This window comes from Microtus ochrogaster, linkage group LG5, assembly GCF_000317375.1.
Source record: "Microtus ochrogaster isolate Prairie Vole_2 linkage group LG5, MicOch1.0, whole genome shotgun sequence".
In the NCBI taxonomy this organism is placed as follows: Eukaryota; Metazoa; Chordata; class Mammalia; order Rodentia; family Cricetidae; genus Microtus; species Microtus ochrogaster.
The window spans coordinates 43,334,735-43,357,984 of NC_022031.1; the positions used below are offsets into that span (position 1 = coordinate 43,334,735).

At 43.8% G+C, this 23,250-nt stretch overlaps 2 protein-coding genes across 3 annotated transcripts in view; one reads left to right on the forward strand and one right to left on the reverse strand.

The window, feature by feature from the left end:
- The window catches only part of Invs (inversin), a 126,388-nt gene extending 115,107 nt beyond the window's left edge, over window positions 1-11,281 (forward strand). Inside the window, exons 14-17 of the mRNA XM_005362163.3 lie at window positions 3,575-4,268; window positions 7,115-7,344; window positions 8,159-8,233; window positions 10,583-11,281. Coding sequence (XP_005362220.1) covers window positions 3,575-4,268; window positions 7,115-7,344; window positions 8,159-8,233; window positions 10,583-10,686 — 1,103 coding nt within the window. The 3' untranslated portion in view covers window positions 10,687-11,281. The remainder of the gene's footprint in view (window positions 1-3,574; window positions 4,269-7,114; window positions 7,345-8,158; window positions 8,234-10,582) is intronic.
- An 877-nt stretch (window positions 11,282-12,158) lies between these two features.
- The window catches only part of Tex10 (testis expressed 10), a 40,693-nt gene continuing 29,601 nt past the window's right edge, over window positions 12,159-23,250 (reverse strand). For both annotated transcript variants that reach the window (XM_005362165.2, XM_026786765.1), the window contains 4 exons: window positions 21,295-21,375; window positions 19,585-19,766; window positions 14,261-14,471; window positions 12,159-12,376 (listed from right to left, as the gene is read on the reverse strand). In XM_005362165.2, coding sequence (XP_005362222.1) covers window positions 12,263-12,376; window positions 14,261-14,471; window positions 19,585-19,766; window positions 21,295-21,375 — 588 coding nt within the window. In that variant the 3' untranslated portion in view covers window positions 12,159-12,262. The remainder of the gene's footprint in view (window positions 12,377-14,260; window positions 14,472-19,584; window positions 19,767-21,294; window positions 21,376-23,250) is intronic.

The following is a 23,250-nucleotide window of genomic DNA, read 5'->3' on the forward strand; positions in this document are numbered from 1 at the left end:
CTCACAGAGAAAGGACTGCTGAACTTGCCTAAAGATGAGATGGTCTTTCGGGGTTCCTGATTCATGAGAGTCTGCGAGACATTCTGCAGGATACAGCAGAAAGTGACTGAACTGTCTTTGGAATTTCCTGTTTGATGAAAATGTCTACTGGAAACTATGGGCCTGTAGGCCGAAGATGGATGCCCCAACGGTACAGAGGAACTTTGGGTGACTGTCCAGGCAGTGAGATGTCTTTGTCATTTATTTTTATTTGCTTAGGTAATATTATATCCTTCTGATTGACCCATTTCTAATAATCTTGTAGCATCTCGAGCTGGTGGCTTACCGGGAAATATTCAGCATGTCTGACCTGGCGGCTGGCTCCATGGCAGCTGCCCTGGAGAGGAGAGGCACAGCGGCGTCTGGCTCACTTCCCTTCTTCCCAGCATTCTGTTCGGTCTACTCCGCCTATCTAAATTCTGCCCTATCAGGCCAAGCAGTTTTCTTTATTAATTAACCAATGAAAGCAACAGATGGAAAGAAGACCCTCCCACATCGGGAGTAGGGTGCAGTGATTCACCTCTGAAATCCCAGCATTATAAACTGAGGCAGAAGGGATCACCAAGAGTTCAAGGCCGGCCTGTCTCAAATTTAAAAATTGTAAAATAAACTTAAAGTAACAAGGGAAGATAATGCCTTGTGTAGAAGTAATGAGCACCATGTGGTAGGCCGTGTAGATTAAGGCCATTCCACAGCACTGCAGATGCAGGCTGTGGGGATGGAAGCAGTCATGATTATCAGAAAGATGACTGTGTCTGAGTGGAGGGTTCAGAGGGACCAGATGGGTCGGTACTCAGGCAGTGGTGGCGGCTGGGAGAGTAGGAGAATGCCACAAGAGTAGAGCTGCCTAGGGGAGGTGGAGAGAGTTCTTACTTGGGTAAATACCAAATTTGCTTTATCTTCCCTGGGAATCTGGTAGGAGTGCTCTGTACCTACGTGTGTGTCAGGCCCCGCAAAGGCAGTGATGATGGTAGGTGTGAGGGAGCTTGGTCTGTGCAGAGGGCGGAGGTGAGGCAGCTAGCCAGCAGCAATGGGGAACACATGCTGGCTTTGTGAGAAGCCGCCACTCTCCCTTCAAGTGGCTGTGCCGTTTCCCTCTCCAGCAGTGAGCAGCGGGAGTTGTCCCAGCGGCTCTCCAGCTGCCCATGTCCCTCACAGTGCTAACAGGCTAGCAGTAGTACCCATCCACGGGGGCCATTCCCACCTCACCCCGTGGAAAAATGTGCTTTTATTCCTGGGTTATATTTACTGTGTTTACTTTGCACAATTGAATAGATATAGGAGAAACATGCATGTGTGTACATGCACCACACACACACAAAACCCTCTATAACAAATACCATATTCTTTTACACTAAGAATAGTTTGTCTGGAGAGGTGGATCAGTGGGCTAAAGTACTTGCTGTCAAGCCTGAGTTCAAGCTCCAGAACCCACATGGTAGAAGGAAAAATGAAGTTCTGCAAATTGTCCTCACACACACACACTCACTAAGTGTAATAATTTTTTAAATTACACTTATTTTAAAACCCATTTCTGGAAACATTATCTGAATATATGTCTTAGTTACTTTCCTGTTGCTGTGAATAGACAGCATGACCAAGGCAATGTATAGAGTTTATTGGAGCTTAAGTTTCAGAGGGCAAGTCCATGCCCTCATGACGGGGAGCATGACAGCGGGCGGGCAGACATGCATGGTGCTAGGGGGGGGGGAGAGAGACAGAGAGAGAGAGACAGAGAGACAGAGACAGAGAGAGAGAGATAGAGAGCACTAACTGGGATTACTGTGGTCTTTTGAAACCTCAGAACCCACCTTCAGTGACATACCTTCTCCAACAAGGCCACATCTCCTAACCTCTCCCAAACTGCGTCTATGGGGGACATTCTTTTTCAAAGCACAATAGATAGTCTCACAGATATGATACCTGATAATGTTTATAACATGTAATCACATCTACTGCTCTGCTGACTTGGCTCATGAGCCTCTACATTTCCAGCTGAGAAGGGAACACTGACATTACAACTGGAAACCTAGGCTGATAGTAAAGACTGACAGTGGGAGGGGAGGGCCAGCGATTCAAGGGATTCCTGTGATCCCGCCCCAGAGCTGAGCTGTGGCGGCTGTTAAGCTACTGCCAGTTCACCTTGTCTCCTTGGGCTGTTCAGGGTCCCAGCCCCAAACCAGTAGCAGGTTCTAGGCTGAAAAATTGACCGTCAGACCTTGGGATCTGTACAGGCCTTCCTCACCAGAACCACCTGAGTCTCAGTTCTTCCTGTGTCTGTTGCTGGCTCCTCAGCACGTCCTATGGATGGTACCCTTTTGTTCTACATCTCCACCATCCTCCGTGGAGGCATGTGTCAACTCTGCCTCCCCAGAAGCACAAGTTCCTGCCTGATGTTTACATTGGTGCTGTCTTCATTGAATTGGGTTTTTTGTTCTGTGTTTCATCCACTTTTTTCAGACATATCTTTTTGCATATTTTTAATCTCATGTATGTTCACCAAACTTCTGGGAGACCTACTCCCTCCATGTTGTACATTAACTGTCATTCAAGGCAGACTCTGCCCTTGTGCCCTTTATAATTTTGGACCGTGATAATCTTCAGAAGACCCCCCTGCATACGTTTAGTTGAGGACATGACACACAAAAACAATATTGCCTATGCTTTTTGTGGGCCATCCTGGGATACCTCACCCTAAGAACAGTTTGTATATTAATGTGTCCTAAGGTTAAGAAATACACACTGAACCCACATGGAATACAAAACTGGGTTCAAGGGGGCTGGAGAGATGGCTCAGTGGTTAAGAGCATTGCTTGTTCTTCCAAAGGTCCTGAGTTCAATTCCCAGCAATCACATGGTGGCTCACAACCATCTGTAATGAGGTCTGGTGCCCTCTTCTGGCCTGCAGGCATACAGACAGACACAATATTGTATACATAATAAATAAATAAATATTAAAAAAAAAAACTGGGTTCAAGTTCACAAGGGAGACTCCACCCATGCAGAGTCTAGGTAGAGACACATGGTCTTCATCTCCTGGTGCTGGCAAGCACACTGTAATGCGGCTTGTGTCTTTCGGGAGCCTCCGGCTGCTTTGCAGGGTCTCCACTCCAGTTCACATTCTACCTGCAACCAAGTGTCTAATACGGCCACCCCTGACCTGCCCCACTGCTGGACAGCGGACACTGGTGGATTCAGTTCACGCCCTCATCACTCTGCCTTTCAAATTTTCTTTTCTGCATCCAGAATCCCTTTATTATTTTGAAAGCAACAGGGTACATTTAAAAGGATGTTCCTGCTATTTTAATGGGTATTTCTAGAGAGAAACAGAATGCTTTCTGGCTGCCTAACTCATCAGATTGCTGGGGAAAAAATGAGTTTTGTTCTGTGTTATTGTGTTACTGTTACATTGCCATGGTTACTGTGATGCTACTGGAAGTGTCTGCATCTATCTTGTGAACAGATGAACACAACAGTCCTCACCTGAAAGTACTAGACACTGATTGTTATTCTACTTTTTCCTTGTCTACCCAAGAAACACCCAGGGAACACTGCAGAGGCCTCTCTACCTATGTGCACCTCAGATCCCGTGAAGGTGGTGATGGCGCCAGGCATCAGGGAGCATCCTCTGTGGAGAAGTGCAGAGGTGAGACCAATGGCGAGCACCAATGCATGGAGGGACCAAGCAGGGCCAGGCAGCCCTTGTCCTTTGGGTCAGCCCAGCCTGCTGAGAAAGGAGAGGACTCCAGCCCTGCAAGTGCGTCCCAGCAGGAAAGCCCCAGGAAGGCAAGCAGGAGGCAGGACAGGGCACCCAGGCCCAGAGGTGCTTCCCAGAAAAGGCACACCCACCAGCTCAGAGACAGGTGCTCCCCAGCTGGGTCCAGCCGGCCTGGCAGTGCCAGGAGGGACGTTGCCTGTACTGAACAGAGCCCTCTCCATCACCGCACACCAAGAAACAAGGTGACCCCGGACAAGCTTGTAGGAGGGGTCTCCTCAGATCTGCCACTCCGTACAGAAGAGTTGAGGTCAGGATGCAAGAAGCTGTATGAGGATGCCCGAGCATCTCCAGAGAGAGATGTGGTCCATGGACCCCCTCCTGGACAGAGTGTGAATATCCACCTTCTCCCTGTAGAGCAGCGCCTGCAGATAATCCAGAGGGAGCGGAGTAGGAAAGAGCTATTCCGCAGAAAGAACAAGGCCGCAGCAGTCATCCAGCGAGCTTGGCGAAGGTAAGAGGGCCAGGGACTGCAGTCCGCCACAGGCCTGCTGTTGTTACGTCCTGTGCTGTCTTCTGTGTTCTGGTGAGCTGTGTTCGGGATAAAGGCAACTGGATGGAGCCTTCTTCCCATGGATGTATACTTCTCCCTCCCAGCACTTCACATGGTTTAAGTAAAATGGAAGATTTTTCTGTAGAGGTACGTGCTGAGGACAGGGCAGTACAGAACAAGCCCAGTTTTCCGCTGCGGTTCTGACAGCGACCTAACTTTAAGCAAATCCCTGGGCCTCCCTTGACCCTCAGTTTTCCTGTTTGTAAAGTGGGATTTATCAATTCTGGTACATGAGACTGCTGCATGCTTTGTAAACTCTGGTGCATCATATATAGGATCTTTTTTATTTTTTTTAATTTATTTATTTTTATTTTATGTGCATTGGTGTTTTGCCTGCATGTATGTCTGTGTGAGGTTATTGGTTTCCCTGGAACTGGAGTTATAGACAGTTGTGAGCCATGTGTGCTAGAAATTGAACCCAGGTCCTTTGGAAGAGCAGTCAGTGCTCTTAACCACTGAGCCATCTCTTCAGCCCCAGAATCTTTTTTTTTTTAAGAATATTTTAATGTTTACCGTGTGTGTGTGTAGATCAAAGGACAACTTGCAGGAACTGGTTCTCTCCTATCATGTGGGTCCCAGGAATTAAACACAGGAAGGACATTGGGCTTGGTAACAGGTGCCTTTACCTGTCCCGTCATATCACAAAGTATTTTTTTTTAATCTCTAATCCAGGAATTTGTCATACTACAAATATCTAAACCAGTGCTTAGATATACAAGATCATTATGCTGAAATCTATGCACCTATTTGAACCACCATCACACACAGACTGAGCTGGGGCCTAAAATCTGGGGTGGAGGCTATGTCATAGGACTGGGACGTGCGGAGCCTGATTACCTCTAGGGTAGGGGCAGATTTTCCTGTATCGGTCTCCTTCACACTGAGTCTCCACTATCCAAGTGAAACTGTCCTTGGTGACAACACAGGAGTTACGTGGTCTCTAATGCTGGGGAGACGGTACAGCAAGTCACTGGGAACTGCATATGTAGTGTGTCACAGCCCATCAGAAGAGGGGGCAGAAAAACAGTACTAGCAGGGAGCACAGCAGCCAACAGAGAGAAAGGCCTCCGGGAACACCCTGCCGAAGACGACACAACCCAGAGCCAGGCCTTCTCACTTGTGCTCGTCCAGGCTTTGAATAATGTGTGAGCTCCCGTGGCTCCAGTCACCCCAAGGAGGCCATTCAGACAAGGACACAAACGCTCAGGAAAATGACTTGTGCCTATAGTAGCACTTGACTGTGACTGGCCCACATCCTAGGCCCTTCATCACTAGTGTGTTTGCTGCGATTATGATAATGGTGGTAGGCAGCGGAGACTTGTGCTCCTCTCTGAGTTGGAGAAGCGGTGGTACACGTCAGGGAACAGTTCTACATCAGCTGCTGCTGTCACTGCCATTGCCAATAGCAGTCAGCATTTACTGGGCCAAATCCTCAAACCACGGTGAGGTAGATCTGTCCTCACCTCATCCCACAAATCAGGAAACTGAGGCACAAGATTTGTTGGCTTACCAACATTCCAGAGCTAGAAGGCACGAGAACTGACTTTAAGATGGTCACCCCCATGCCAAGTCACAGGTGAGAATAGCTACTATTTCTCCACTTGGGAAATCATGCCAGCACATGCACTGGCTAGCAGCCAAGGAAACTTTGCTTTAAGCATCTTTACTGAAAACAGCAAGGCTTACCCTTTCAGGCCACAGCTGTTCCCTAGCTGAAAGGTCTCTCCTCAGACTGTCTACTTGGGTCCCTTTGAAGAGTCCAAGGTTGACAGATTCTGTCACCAAGTGTCCAGAGTAAATGAGCCCAGTCATTCCCTCAGGAACGGGGACTCCCAGCGCATGCCCACCTGGGCAGGTGATTATGCAGGTTTGCTTGGGCTCCACCATTGTGCCGACCTGAGATGGGACATCAGTGCTCAAAGGGCCCGTGGGAAAGCACACTGAGTGATTCTGTTTCAGCTGTTCTCCGCTTATCTACAGAAACCCAAAGTACTGCCTGTCCTCGGACAGTGTCTGGCACAAAGCCCAAAGAACAATGAAGGGGATAAGGGGACAGGACTTGACACTCTTGTTCATGAAATCCTGGCTGTCTTTGTAGGGAATGTGTCCAGGAAAGAGCCAGAAGACAGGGATGGAGTGAGAAGATGCGACCTTAGCCCCTACCCCCAAAAGGAGTCTTAAAATTGTTATTTTTATTAACAGTTAAGACTTGACTATATCTGAGGTGTTTATGTCCATGTGTGCCATCATGAGTGGGCAGACCCATTAGCAGTGCAAGGCTACAAAATTCTGGGTTTGGCGTCACCTTCCCAAGATGCTTAGTCATTACAAATGTCCTAAAATGTACCTTCCCAGGACTCAAGCCCTAGGATGGTGACTGGAATATTCCATGGTCAACACTGTTGGCTCCTACAGCATGGCTCAGCCGTAGATCCTTCCCCTAACCAAGCTCATGGTGCTTTGACCACATGTTTTGGGCATAGATGCCCCATTTCTGCTTGTACCAGTTCTGCTGTCTGGAGTGTAAGCATCTACTTCCCATTTACACCCAGGGGCCAGCAGCCATGGAGAGCCTCCCAAACACCCAGGGAATCCCAGCAGCCATGGAGAGCCTCCCAAACACCCAGCTCCTGGCTCATGTGTGACACCTTACTCAGTGTGGGTGCTGAAGCCGGGGTGGGAGCTTGTTCCACTGCCTCAGCTGTCAGCACTGCAGGGTCTGACAGCCTGTCCTCTGACCCCACCAGATACCAGCTCAGGAAACACCTGGCTTGTCTTCTGCACGTGAAGCAGCTCAGAGCCGGAGACATGCTCAGATGTACCCAAGTGTGCACAGCCCTGCTCCTTCAGGTCTGGAGGACAGAAGTGGAACACAGGTTCCCAAAGTCCGTCACAGTAAGCAGAACACCCAAAAGTCCACCCAAAGGCATGTCAGCCACAAAGTCTGCAAGGCACTCAGTGCTCAGGCAGATCTATGGTAAGTATTCTGGGTACTCTGCAACCAACACTCGGGATCCTGAGTGTCACACCAGTCTGCAATAAGAATTAACTGGACAACTCTCCATCCAGAGTTTAAAAAAAAAAAAAGTCTTATTTTCAGTCACCAGGAGAATTTTCACTAATCAGTTTAATGCCCTCCTTCCAGCCAGAGCCCCTCCTCTTAGTTCCCAGAGTAAAAGCCTCACCACTCAGACCTCTCAGATGTCTGCTTGGGCCCTCCCCTCACATTAACCCACCGGGCCCTGAGACCCTGTGTCCCTTTGGCCATTCTAGGCTGAGGTAGCAGTGTTGCTCATCTATGCAAAGGCCCACAACCCAGTCACTGCAGAACTGAACAGATGAGTGGCTGTAATCTGAAATATTACCAGCTCTACAAAAGGCCCCCAGAATAAATCAGTCCAGTTATCCTTGCACTTTGGATAGCTGCTCAAAAGAGAAACAGAGACCAGGCACCTTTAGGAACATCCCTTGCAGTTTAAACAGCATTTCGACTTGTCTGCTCCCAGCCTACAATGTCTGTGATCATTAGGTTTCTGATTCTGAATAATTTCAGCTTTTGAACCACTGGATTAGGGGTACTCAGCCAGAAAAGTTCATGCAAATATCCAAACAAACCAACTCCAAAATCTGAAGCGTTTCTAGTACCAGACTTATAAAGGATATTGAACCGTATTCCCACACGTGCCTAACTATCTGGGCAGGCACTGGCAAGCCCTCACCGCAGTGAGAACTCAGAACTTGGTAGGTCACAGGGATCATTAACACATAGGTGCCTTGCTGGTTGGTTGCAGGTTGCTCTCAAGACGGGAAAGTACATCACGCCCCCAAACCTTCCAGAGGCCCCACTGTGCTGCACCTCAGTCCAGGTAAGGCAGCCACATACTGGCTGGGCATGTGCGGAGAGAACTGGATGAGTTTTCCCATGACCCTTTGACTTTCCCCCTTTTCATGGATTACTACAATAAACATCGTTAAGAGGCAAATGATTTTCACAACTAAAAACCAATTAATAGTACCTCCAACAGAAATATAAGTGGTAGCTATCTATTATTGATCTTTTATTGCATTCTTCACAGACATTCTTCAAAGGAGTGTGTTAGAATCCTTGACTTCACCCCCCCACCACCACAGATGGAAGGCCACACGCACCACTAGAGCGCATTCTGTCAGGCTCAATAGCACACTTACACCCACAGCAGCAGCACAGGGGACTTCTTTTCCCTCGCCAGACATGGCAGTTTTACTCAGGGCCTCTTCCTTCAGGCCAGCATTAAGAGTGGGTGATAAGTTCAGGGCTGTCAGCAGCTAATGCCAGGTCTGGCCTGTCTTCACAGGTGGCCATGGCAACACACTCCCCCCTCCCTAATCTGCAGGGCCATCCTGCAGAACAGAGAGTATCTAGAAGGTGAACAATGACTGTCAGCATGAACTTTACCGTTCATTTAGTTTTTGGTGGGGAAAAGCAGAGTAATTACTGCAAAATCTTTAATAAGAGTTGGCTAATTCATGTAACACAAAGCAGGCTGATCAGAAAGTAGCAGGTGGGGTAGCTGGAAACTTTCAAAGGAATCAAGGGCCACAGTTGTGTGGCATGACTGTCCTTATACTGGACTGGAAATATTTCAAAATAAGAACTGTCATATCAAACTATGAGATATATGGCATTTAGATATAATTAAATACAAAGTAGGCAATCAGATTATTCCCCTCAAATCCATATTCACCACTGGCCCTTAAAAATGAAGATGTTTGGCAGCCTAGAGGTGCTTAAAGACTTTAGACTTTTTAATGGCTTCATGGAACAAGCAGTGTGTTTGTCTTCCAAATTTCTGACTTGTCTGAAATCAAACAAAACAATCTGTATAGCCCCAAATTTGGGGCAACACAGGCTGTTAGACCCAAGCACACCCACATTAAGCACAAAACACTTAGTAGTAAAGCCTGTCAGATAGATGCTAAGGTTTAACTGGAAAACGTGTCTATCAATCATTTCAGTGAATTGAACTTACATAGAAGGCCCTAAAACATGGAATCAAGTGGTTGAACCATAAAGAAAAGCATTACTCTACTGAGTTGTTTGCTTTTTGCTTTAAGAATTCAGTGGTGCTAAAGTTTTTCAAATTTTGCTCAGTGGGCTATTCATTTTTTTTTTTTTTAAATTTTGCTGGGCAATGTACATGTTGTTGTTCCAATTCGGGAAGTGCCCTCCTAAGGCTTTACACATAGAAAGGGAGAGAGTGATGGAAATCCCAAGATGCAGGCTCCCTGGACTATTGCTGGGCATGCATGAAACCCAAATAAGCAATCTGCTCTCAGCAATCTTTCACACATACACCATCACTGGGTTTCAACCTAGTTCTGTACGGATGCATAGCTACCTGTGCCCATATCCTTATCGGGCTCCCACTAGCAAGAGCAATGACCAAGGATCATGTGGTTATTGGTAATGGTCCTCTATTGGAACCCAATATATCCCTCCACCTTTGGAGCAGAATATAGATGACAACTTATTTCAAGATACCAGTTTCCAGTGCCCATGTTCTAAAAGCAATAATTTAAACTCAGGGAAATTAACCTGTGTTCCTTCCCCCAAACTGCCCATATTTCATACTTACTTTTATCTTTCACATGATGTTATGAGTAAGACACATCTTCAAGTTTTTCCCACCTGCCATTTTTGTGGCTGTCAGTTGTTATGGTGTGTAAAACTAATGTTTTTGTTGCAGCCTAATAATGTTACCCAAGAAACCAATATTGACAGCCAGGTGTAGTACTGAAATTCCAACTATCAGGAGATTGAGGCAGGAGGGTTATGAGTTCAAAGCTAGCCTAGGCCACATACTGAGAGCCTCTAAAGAGGGGAGAAAAGCCCTGCTGTCATTCCTTCAAACAAAACTAATTTTTCTGTTAGACTTACAAAAGTATTTGGCACAGGAATTCAAAGATATGTATAAATGACGTGTGCCATGTGAACGGCATAAAGATAGGCATACTAGCATGTCCTTCCCACTCAAGACCTAGTTTTCACTTACAAGCCAGGTCACTGTTTTGAAGACACACCCACAGTGAGGTGAGGGAGAACCAGTCATCTGCATCTAGGCTCACCACCTTCCTTGGGTCCAGGGATAACCCCACTCCAAATCCTTTTTCCTCAGCACAAAGAACTTCTCTCTTCATTAAGATCAATAATATAAATATCCATTTGCTTTTAACAGTCCACAGTCTGCAATCTATACATCTTGACAATGTTGGAAGATCAAAGAAGTTTTCTTATAATCTGCAACCAGCCAGTCAGTCAAAGAACAAGCCAAAGCTTTGACCCTGGGGGAAAAGCAGAACCAGTGTGGAGTTCTGCTCTATCAACCGCTGTTACTCATGGGAACACTTCACTTTCCATACCTAGAGCCTTTTATTATCCGGATTACGAGGTAGCAACTCCAAAGACAAATGTTTCCTCCTGGCGTACACCAGAGCAGACTCTGCTCGTACGGAGTGCCTCGCTGTGCGCCTCACCTCCAGGAGGCTGGAAAGAAGAACTGATGGCAATCACCAGCGTAACCAACAACACCTGCAGGGAGCCGCTGCTGGTTGGGATTTCGGGCAGCTAGGCACAGGCCTGGTTTTTTCCCTCTAGAGAAGCTCTCAGATGGGAAACCTGTGCCAAAGCCAGCACCTTTAACTCCTTAATTTCCTGGAACATAATGTGATGAACATCACATTTTAAATCAAAATCATGGTCTAGTGTTTGCCTTTAGAAACTGCCCAGGAGGCTGAAAATACACTCTGTTAATCCTTACAGTTGTCAATTTCCAAACTGGCCCTGGAAGGGTACAAGCTGCAGCCATGTGCTCACTCTTTCCCAAATATTGTCTTTAAAGGTTTGTTTACATTTAAAGGGGAAACGGTGTGGGAGGTCCATCTGTCTATGTGTTGCTTTTATTGGTTAAAGAATAAAGAAGTGCTTTGAGCCTATGGCAGGGAAGAACAGAACTAGGTGGGGAAAGCTAGGCTGAATGCTGGGAGAAAGGGAGGAGTCAGAGAGAGGCAATGGAGCCCCACCAGAGACAGATGCCTGAGCTTTATAAAGCCCACATGGTGATACACAGATTAATAGAAATGGGTCAAATTCATATGTAAGAATTAGCCAAAAGAAGCTAGAGCTAATGGGCCAAGCAGTGATTTAAATAATAGTGTTTCTGTGTGATTATTTCGGGTCTAAGCTAGCCAGGCGGCAGGCACCAACAAGAAGCCTCCTCCAACACTTCACTGCTGAGTAGCACCAATAATATCACAGTATCAAGAAAGCAGTAGGGCAGGGTTCAGAGCAGAGTGAGTCAAAGGTCTCTCATCTGCTTTGCATCTTCTGACAACTTTCTGAAGAAAGCAGTCTTTCCCCAACTAATTTCTTTTAGAAAAGTAACCCACATTCTAGCTCTCTAAGAATACTTGGCTTAAAGTCTAAGTGATAATAGGCTTTCACAGGCGCAAATGATGCCAAGCCACTCCTGTGCTAGCGCTAAAGAACATGAAGCAAGGGTTTATCTTATTAATGACCTTGACTTTTGGTTTAGTAGATTATATTCAAAATTATGAAAACAGGTTTACCTGGATGGCTCACAAAGATTCAGCTAATTTGCTGCTAAGTGAATGAAGGCACCCTAGATCATCATGTCCTGTAAACATGCAGCTTTTAGGAAATGCAAGCTGTGCACTCCAGACAGACAATGAGAGCGCACTAAGAACTCTTAGGCCTGATTTTTCCACTTTGGTACAAAGGGAGTTCGTGAACAGCTTCTTGTAAAGTTTAGCTTTAATGTCAAACATTACATCAGACTTTTCCAAAATAAAATGGATGTGCATGAACAATTTCAAACAGGAGGTACCACGGTGCTTCTTCAATACAATGCATTCAATATACTAGGCCCCTGGGGATGGCCACTGATGTACACGCTAAAGCAGTAATGTAAGTCAGTAAGCCACTGCTCCTGAACAGTACCACTCTTCAAAGTCTGCAAAGAAAACAAAAGGTCATTTAACCTGGTAACTGTACTACCTGAACACACTTTTCATGGATCCTCCATCTATAAACCAGAGGAAATTACAAAACAATCAACTATTGGGTGTTGCTACAGCTGGTGAAAATTCCTCTTACAGTCTAAAATTATGAAATGGCTCAGGTGTTTCACTAATTGGTCCCCACATAATGTTGCTGTCTTGGAAGTTCAGAACTTCAGTTACTCTGAGCCTACTTCTGGCCCAAGCTTTCTACTTCCTGACCCACTGAGATGTAAATGCCCCCCATCAAACTCCCATTGCCAGAGAGTCACCCCAGCCGCAGTGCTTCATGATAATAGAAAACTGTCAAAGAGTCTTTTATTTTAAATTGGGTCTCTTATATGGTCAGTGTGAAAAGAAAAACAGTATGTGCCCATAAGTGTAATGAGCTTTTTTTTTTTTTTCAAGACAGGGTTTCACTGCAACTTTGGTTCCTGTCCTGGAACTAGCTCTTGTAGACCAGGCTGGCCTCGAACTCACAAGAGATCCACCTGCCTCTGCCTACCAAGTGCTGGGATTAAAGGTGTGCGCCACCACTGCCTGGCCTAAGTGTAATGAGTTCTTACTGAATCTGCTCCCTCCTGGACATGCTGGAAACTAATACAAGTTTTTACAGCCAACCAGCTCTACCCTTATCCCTTCCCCACAGCATTAGATTTCTTGATTTTCTCACTAATGTCAATAGATCAGTCCTGCAGGGCCAACTAACAATCTTTTTCTTTCTCTTTTATGGAGGCTGACTAATCCAAGTTACTGACTTTTCTTGCCTTCTACTGTTTTGTCTAAATTATCACACTGCACATTGTCCACAGCTTCTATGAAGACTTAGAAAAGTCAAAGCACGTACCTATTAACATGTACGACACTGACGTACACTTCAGTGAATAAACCCTAAATCACTCATACACTCAAGCCAAATTCCTAAGGGATCCTCTAGCACAAAGCTACCCTGACAGCCAGGTGAAGAGGCTGTGGTAAAGCCTTCATTCTCCTTTTCCTTCTATCACTGCCCTTTTCTCTGGTACTGGCCAAAGCCTGGGTGTGCACTCCATGGCACGCTGGGCCTTCTCACTCTCCGATGCTGTATCACAGCTTATTACCCACCCCCACCCCCGCCCTTGCAATGTGTGCCTCAAGGCTCAATCTGTCAGCTTTCTCAGACCCTTAACTAAAGGGCAGGACTTTCTTCCCTTCTGTCACAGAGCTGCCAAGATTTACAGCTTATGCCTGCAATTGTTTTCTCCTCAAACTTTTAATGAAATTGTCCCTGAGAGCTTAAAAAACTGGCTGAGTGTGTTATGGCTCACACCTTTATTCCCAGCACTCAGAGGCAGAGGCAGGCGGATTTCAGTGAGTTCAAGGCCAGCCTGGTCTACAAAGTGAATTCTAGAACACCCAGGGCTGTTACAAAGAGAAACCCTGTTTTAAAAACAAAAACAATACACTTTTTATTGGTTTATGATACCAAACATTTGGGTAGCACTTAATAAATGTCAGATACACTAATGAGTTGACTATTCTCATCTAAGTCACCCAAACCTACATCAATCCAATCTCAATAGATAGAGGACTAAGTCTGACTATAGAAAATGGGAAGAGCTGCCATCATAACCACTCAATAGTGTCTCACAACCCTGGTAGCTCTGCTTCCAGTGCCTAAAAACCAAACTTCTTGAGTGCTTTCAGTCTATATTTTTAAAAGACTGGTTCTGAATCAGAGACAAGGAAGGTAAACAGTCAGATGGACACAGGAACCTCACTCTCAAAAGCACCCCTCACCCACCACACACAAAGCCTCCTCCCCTATTAAGGACAAGCACTAGGTTTGTGCTGCCTACCGTGATATTCTTGATGATCTGCTGCACTAGGATGGCATTGGCGAGCATGTGTGTCCTAAGGGGAGCGTGCTGAAGCAGCAGGCGGAGCAGCTGGCCCACAACAGGCAGCTCCTCGGGAGCAGCTCTGTTCACCCGCAGACTCTGCAGCATCAACCTGAGGACTCGAGGGAGGAGAGCCAGGATGGAGACACAAACACCCCACAGTTTGTCCCTATAATAATAGAAAGAAAAATGAGTCTGTGCACCAATATGCAAGAGAAAATGTCCTTTCCACATTACCCAAAAGAAAAGGGACTTTCAAGAAAACACAATATTCCCTGTCTGATGTGACAGCTCAGTGTCTATAGTTCCAGCTTTTTGAAGCTGAGCAGAAATGCCATTGAGTTTGAGCCCAGCCTAGACTTTGATGAGTTCAAGGGTAGCCTGAACTACAGAGATCCTATCTCAATAAACAAAACTAATACACAAGCTTCAAATTAAATACCATAAGCCACAACTAGTAAGAACTAAGAAAAAGCAACTAATAAGCCGGGCAGTGGTAGTGCACATCTTTAATCCCAGCACTCGGGAGGCAGAGGCAGGAGGATCTCTATGAGTTCGAGGCCAGCCTGGTCTACAGAGCTAGTTCCAGGACAGGCTCCAAAGCTAGAGAAAAACCCTGTCTCTAAAAACCAAAAATAAAAAAAAAAGCAACTAAGAGTTGGCTGCTAGAAAGTCTGATAAACAGTATTTTCCTGCGCTTAACACCAGACATTATGGAAGCCACAGTGATTATATATAGCACAGAACTTACCAGAAAACAGAAGTATCTCTACCCGTACAAACATCACCTAACAATGGACACCATTCAATCCATATAATCCAGGAGACACCTGAAGACTATTGCAACCAAGAAAGCAAAGAAATACACACATCAAACTTCAAGCCTAAGACTGGCTCTAGGGTCTGTCAATATCACAGAACAAAGGGTTGATTTCCAGAGAGGGGAAAAAAAAACATGTTCAGAAAAAAACCAATAATGGGACCATTACTCCAACAATGGGTCACAAAAGGTGAGACATGGTCATGTGTATGTAATTAGACATCATTCTCCAGGTATATTCATACAATAGGAATGAAGAAAGGTTTAGGATAAATACGATCTATGAGTGCAATAAATAACACAATCTTCATCTGGATGGTGAGTATGGGGACTTTGGAGACTGAGTGAAGTCCAGAGTAAATGAATGTGTATTGTTTGGGACTGATATATATAACCACAATGAATGTGTATTGTTTGGGACTGTATACACACACACATAGAACCACAATGAATGTGTATTGTTTAGGACTGTATATTGTAGTAATAGTAGTGGCGGGGCTGCGTCCCCAGCACCCCACTGCCCGCAAGGCTAGCTTTACCCGAAATAATTACACGGAAACTGTATTCATTTAAACACTGCTTGGCCCATTTCTATCTAGCCTCTTCTAGGCTAATTCTCACATATTAATTTAGCCCATTTCTAATCATCTGTGTTGCACCCCAAGGTGTGCTTACCGGGAAGATTCTAGCCTACGTCCATCCTGGGTCGGAGCTGAATCGCGTCTGCCTGGGAGCTCGGAGCATGGCGTCTCTCTGAGGTGTCTGCCCCCGAGAGCAGAGCTGTTGATTCTCTGAGCTTACTTCCTCTTCCTCCCAGCATTCTATTCTGTTTACTCCTCCCACCTATGTTTTAATGAGGCCAAGCAGTTTCTTTTTTTTTGTTTGTTTGTTTTTTTGTTTTGTTTTGTTTTTCGAGACAAGGTTTCTCTGTGGTTTTGGAGCCTGTTCTGGAACTAGCTCTTGTAGACCAGGCTGGTCTCGAACTCACAGAGATCCACCTGCCTCTGCCTCCCGAGTGCTGGGATTAAAGGCATGCGCCACCATCGCCCGGCCAAGCAGTTTCTTTTTATTGCTTAACCAATGAAATCAACAGATTAATATATGACACTCCCACATCAGTGTATGTGTGTGTGTGTGTGTGTGTGTGTGTGTGTGTGTGTATATATATATATATATATATATATATATATATATATATATAAAACACCACAATGCCTCTGTTTCATGGAGACTGCCACAGCTCTCCTCGGGTATAGAGTACAAATGCTGACAGTATACACAGTGTAGCTCCTCCCGTTTCCTCCTCTCAAAAAAGTTCAAAAAAAGACTGCTCCCCTACAATTTTACTAATTGTACTGAGCCCCTCTTTATTCATCTGTGCAAACTCCTGCCTAGCCTGTTCAACTGTATATAGAAGACATGCCGAGCTCCCAGGAGGTGCAGCTTTTTCATCTGAGAATCTGGCCTACCGGATTCCAGCTTCTCTACATGTACCCATTATCCTTCAGTCCCTCACTGCCCTGGAGCTGTGCAGCAGGAGCTGCTAAAGGCTCCAGCCTTCTTAACTCTTGACCATGACCTACGCCGTGGACTTTACATAAATGACACTCATGTGAGATACACAAGGAATCCATGTTAAACCAACAGGGTCAAGGTCTATTACTAGCCCAAGTACTTACACAGAAACAGACTTAGGCAGCCATATACAAGGAGAAAAGTAGCTTAATTAAGCAAAGGCATAACGACCATAAAAATTCAGACAAAAAAGAGGAAGCTGCTTTGGTTCTCGACAGACTTTTAATACCTAGCCCTTGGGTCCTTTGACAGTGTGGCTGCATTCTGAAAAAGGTATTGTTGGATGATTTCATCATGTGAACTCCATAGTACACATCAAGAGATGCAGTAAGCACAGATATGAAGTATTAAACATCTTGTAGCAATCTTGCCTCTGCTAACAGTGCTAGGATTAGTTACAATGCCTGGTTTATGCTGTACTTCTGAACAACTAGCAGCAAGCAGGCCTGTCTATATCAGCACCACCAAAAACACAGAGGTTTAACATGTACAATATTGCAATCGCTACAATGGCACTATGGATGCTAACCTTCAGCTCCATTACACTCTTCTCTAACAGTCCTCGCTGGCTGAAGCCTTTGCAGCAGATGACTGCTTACTTTACACTTGTTAGTTTAAGGGAATTTCAAATAACTTTTAAGCAATATTGTAACAAATGCTTCAAAACTTAGGCGTGGGAGGCAAGGAATCCGAAATGGACTCAAGTACAAGTACTGTAATTGACAAGCTCTGGCATATTCACAGAACATAATACTAATGGATCGAAGGAACGGCACAGCAGGCCAACCCTAGACCACAGCCTGTGTTTGTAAACCATGTTCTATTGGAAACAGTTACATTCATTTATTTGTGTATTTTCTACTGTTGCTTTCACACTATACAGCAGTGTTGAGTACCTATGGCAGAGAGCTTATAGTCCTGAAACCCAAATTGTTTCCTATCTAACCCATTAAGAACTTTACTGACCCTTGCCTTGGTACAGAGAAATGTGAGTAAATACAACTAAATGAATCAACACAAATGAATCACAGATAATACTGACACCCAAAGCAACAACAAAAAAATATGAACAAGATAATTCTTACCAAGTTCACAAATGAAGAACAGATATTAATACTGTTCACAAATATTCTACTTAAAAAGCCAGAATGTCAACTCTAAAGTAACTGAGATACAATAAGAATAAGAAATCCAGTGTGGCCGGGCGATGGTGGCGCACGCCTTTAATCCCAGCACTCAGGAGGCAGAGGCAGGCGGATCTCTGTGAGTTCGAGACCAGCCTGGTCTACAGAGCTAGTTCCAGGACAGGCTCCAAAGCCACAGAGAAACCCTGTCTCGAAAAAAAAAAAAAAAAAAAAAAAAAAAAAAAAAAAGAAAAAGAAATCCAGTGTGTGAAGTGGCTGGTGGTGTGGGCCCATACAGACCTAGGAATTCATTACATGGATGTTGATGGAGCGGTGGGCCACTTCCCGCCACCCGGCTAGCTTTACACGGAAACTGTATTCTTTTAAACACTGCTTGGCCCATTAGTTCTAGCCTCTTATTGGCTAATTCTCACATCTTGATTAACCCATTTCTAATAATCTGTGTAGCACCAAGAGCTCGTGGGTTACCACGGAGATTCTTAACCTGCGTCTGCCTCGAGAGGAGAATCATGGCGACTGCCTGACTCGGCTTTCTTTCTCCCAGCATTCTGTTCTGTTTACTCCGCCTACCTAATTTTCTGTTCTATCAAAGGCCAAGCAGTTTCTTTATTAATTAACCAATGAAAGGAACAGATAGATACAAGACCCACCTCCATCACATGGATAGCTCGGTTTGTATTTCATTGTTTTAAGCCACGTACTTTATATAGCCAGCAAGCTTGCTGCATTTTCAGAACATTTAAAAGCTCAAAGAAAAAAGGGCACAGAACATGATGGTGCATCCCTATAGTGCTAGGACCATGGAACTTGCTCAAGATTCTGAGCTTGGGGCCAGTAAGATGGTCTCAAATTAAAAACAAAAACAACCATAGCAAACTATAAAGTTCAAAGAAAGACTAGAAAATATATATATCAAAATATTAACAGCAAGTAAAAGAACATAATTTTGATTTTTTCCTATTTGCTTACCTGTAAATTTCTTTACTAGATTCAACAGGTATACCAATAAAATTAAAACATGAAATCACTTTTAAATCTATAGTAGAATCTTCCAAACTAACTCTTAAGTTCTAGCTTAAATATCAAATAGGAGTAAAAAATACTAAACAAATCATTAGCGTTTTAGAATACTTCTTTTTCTTTTAATGTTTATTTATTTATTATATATACGATATTCTGTCTGTGTGTATGCCTGCATGCCAGAAGAGGGCACAGATCTCATTACAGATGGTTGTGAGCCACCATGTGGTTGCTGGGAATTGAACTCACGACCTTTGGAAGAGCAGACAATGCTCTTAACCTCTGAGCCATCTCTCCAGCCCCTAGAACACTTCTTAAATCCAAGAATTGAAAATTCTATCTACTCTTGGCTAACTCTAATGAAGGCCCCCCCCCCAAAAAAAACCCACAAATGTTTGTACTAACAGTTCACTGTCTTCAGAGTAGATTTTTTTTTTTTGCTTTGGTAGATGTTTAATACTGTTCATAAAAGAAAGATACTGGGAAACTTTGTAATATCATCTGACTTTTCAAATTCGTAGCTTAATGAAAAATTAAAAGACCCAAGAATACTTGGGATGACACTTAAAAAAAATCATGAAAGAACAAAGAAAAAAGTTGCCAAACCTTATACAAGCCCACGGAAATGAATTTAATTAGTTATAAAATCTAATTCTCCTTCACTCTTTTTAGGAAGAGAAACAGAAGGAAAAGATTAAAATTGAAAGTCAAATTAACCTTACCTCTTCTTCAGATGTTCTGCTTCTCCCTTCTCTAGAGTAAGCAGAAAATAAAGAAGGCTGTAGCAACAAGAAGCCAGGAATGGCAGGAGAGAGTCACTAACTACACACGTATGATCCAGGAGCTTACACATCGCTCCAAAAATACAACCAGCTGTACTGTCAGGAATTACAGTCAACCCAACCTGAGTGGAAAAAAGAAAGATTAATTACCTCTTCACAAAAGCCCCTTCCCCAAAATACAATAAAGCCTGTTTACTGGGCTGGAGGGGTGGACAGTGCATGCATATAACCCAACTACTTGCAGAACTTTAAGCCCCAATTTTTCTCTGAGAATTTAATTCCCAAATAAGATGACTTTCCATGAAGAAATAACTTTCATGTGTATGGTGCTGAGAAGTGAAACCAGGGCTCAGGAATTCACACACACAAGCAGGCATTCTACCAGAGTCAGCCTGAGAAATATCACTGATAGAATCCATGCACTGCCTCCCTTACAATTTGTAGGAAGCACCTACAAATTTCAAACATTTACAACTCCTATCACTATTCAGAAATAACATTAAAGGAGTGCTTCATACATTACATCCAAAGAAAATCTCGATAATAACAATCACACAGTTATTTTTTCAGACAAGAAAGACTGTTCACTGGTTCCCATCTTCTACTCTATGTATTAGAGCAGAATCCTTTCTAGATTTAGTCTTCTTCAGAATTTTATTTAGCCATTTAGGTACAAATAAGAAAAATGCATCTCTATAGGAATCAATAAGAGATAATACTAATATTATTAATATTAACATTCAACTGCTCACTGGGAAAAACCTGATACGGTTCATTATGGCATTCTCATTCATCTAGACCTCAGAGGCACATTCTCAGTGAGGCTGAATGACAAGCTGTTGGCTGTACAGAGGTCACCATTAGGAACCTCCTCCAAAGGGTAATCTGAAATGAAAACCAAGACTGGCTTGGGATGTTTACCCTTTCCCACAACAAATGTGGCCTTAGGAAAGCAAAAACCTCTGGGACTGAGAGAAAGGAAAAAGAAAAAAAAAAGGGGTGTGTGTGATCCTGAACAGTAAGAAAACAAGAGCTAGGAATCTGACAGCTTGAAAGAAGGGCACTCAGAGTTAATATAGTACCTCTTCGGATTCAAGGAACATCATTCTAAAGAAGCAAAAAGGCTATGGACGTGACTATAAGATTAACCAAAGAAGCGAATCCTCTGAAAAACACATTTTAAGAGGCCTTCCTTCTTCCTTGTAAGTAAAACATCTTCTAGAAATCCCAAAGTCAAAATGTAAATGTTAGAGAAAGTTCAAAGCCCCAGTGAAGGCACAATAATGAAACTCTAATGCCAATGTTGAGAGGACACGTCAGTCTCAAACTGAGCCCACTGCTTCCAATGACTGAGTCTTGTGATGTCCCTACTCTGACAAGCCACCTATCTATTGGATCCCAAACACACTCACTGACAGTAGTCAGAAGAGAATGGGAGCTTAACTTCAAGGTCCCTCATTTCACAAACACAGAAACAAGGTCTTAGGAAAACAATGCATCCCACCCTTCACCCACTCATCAATGTCACGTCCAGAAACATATTTCATTAGCAACAGCCAGCAAAAGTTCTTACCACATCATGCCATTGAGAGGCCAGGTAAATTGTGTTTTACTTAAAACACACACACACACAAAACTAAGGATATTTACCAAATGCTTACTGATGGCACTTTGCATGATGTCAAAGCTCTGGCTTCGGGCAGGAATAACCAATAAACTGTGGCAAACTGCCTGTGAGAAAAGGCAAAAAATAGTAACTGCATTATGACATTTAAAAATTTAAAACAAAAAGTTCAACCCAACTTTTAAAACCAACTTTACATATTACTAGCAAACAGGTAACAAAAACTTGACTTTGAAGATACAAACGTCAAGGATCAAACAGAGACCTCACACGTTGGTGCACTTTCCAAGCCTAACATCTACTAGCTACAGAAACTTCCACACCTTTCAAATAGCTCAGAAAACAGATACTGTTAATATCTACTAATTGCTACAACAGAAAGGTACAAAGGAACAAAGGACATGGTCTAAGGGTTGACAAAAACCTTCTATACACCACAGAAAAATACTTACAATCCAGAAAATACCAATACAGACTGAATATCCTTTCTCTGAAATGCTAGCAGCAGTGTTTTTAACATTACGAATTTTTTGGAACTTTAGACTGCCATAAACTTTACCAGTTACACATCCATAATCCCAAAGTCTGAAATCTTCAGTACTCTAAAACCCCAAACTTGCTGAGAATGTCTTGTTGGGATTTATTTACAAATTTCAGAGCATTTTGAATTTCTATTTGTGAATTAGGGATAGTGATGGCATCGCAATCACTTCAATCCTAACAATGGTCTGCCATTCCACAAAGGTAAAAGGAAGAGAAATCTAACAGAAAATTAAATCCCTAATGTTCTAAGTTCTAAAGAAAAGAGGAAATCAAGTCCTTCATAAACACTGGTCTCTAGACAAACTGCAGAATCTGACGGGGTATGTTACCAGCTGTGAAATATGCATAAAACTACACGGGGGGAGGGACACGGGACACAGGACACACAACTGGTAGTAGGAGAAGGATTCTCTCTCTAGGATGGGGTGGGAACTGGGAAAGAAGATATCCTTCTGGGTTTTGGTTTATAAGTGGTTTTGTTTCTTTATGTAGACACTGGAGCCTAGAACCTCACTGGTATTTATAAACTTTTGAAATTAGAAAAAAAAAATCAAAACCAACAGTTCCCAATAAAACTTCTTACAGGCTGATATTGTCCGAAGGTTTATTAATGACAGGAAAGCCCTCATATTTTCAGTACCATCTCCCTACTTCTACTTTAGGAGGGTGGTATCTTGCTATTAACAAAAGGTTAACTCTCATTCTGAAAAACATTCTACAATAACCAAGAACTTCTTCATCTCTTCTCTTCCAAACAATTTTTTTAAAGCCACTAAAAGTAGGGCCTCTCTGTGTAAGGTCTGGCAGAAAAGATGGTGTAAGCCGGGTCAGGTCAGTTGTGCATATGGACAGACTGCCTGCTCCCAAAGGCAGAGTCCAAACAAGGTTTGGCAGACAAAAGAAACAATCAAGTAAATATGTGAATTATATATAAATGAGCCAAGTTTCTCACTGTCCGTAAAGGCAGGAGAAAGAGGGAACAGTACGAGCACTAGCACTAACCCTGTGGCGCTGCACTTGAGTCTGCTTGCTTACAACAGAAATTCAACAGTATGAGACACCACCCATTGCTTCTGTTCTCCACTGATTTCTACATGGAGGCATACGTGTAACCAAAAAACCCACATACAAAATAATGTTTAAAAAGATTATTTGAAATGTAGAAAAAGAGAAATAGACACACAACAGACTGAAAAACAGGTACATAGTTACCTTTTAATGACTATGCCAAAGGAATGTAACTACAGAGTAATACTGGCGTGGGAAGTCCAGTGACTAAGAGAACTGGCCACACTTCCAGAGAACTAGGGTTCAAGTCACAGCACCCACACAGTAGCTTACAGCTACCTGTAACTCCAGTTCCAGAGGGCCTGATACCTTCTTCTGGACTCCATGAACACCAGACATACACGTGGTATTATGTACACACATACAAGCAC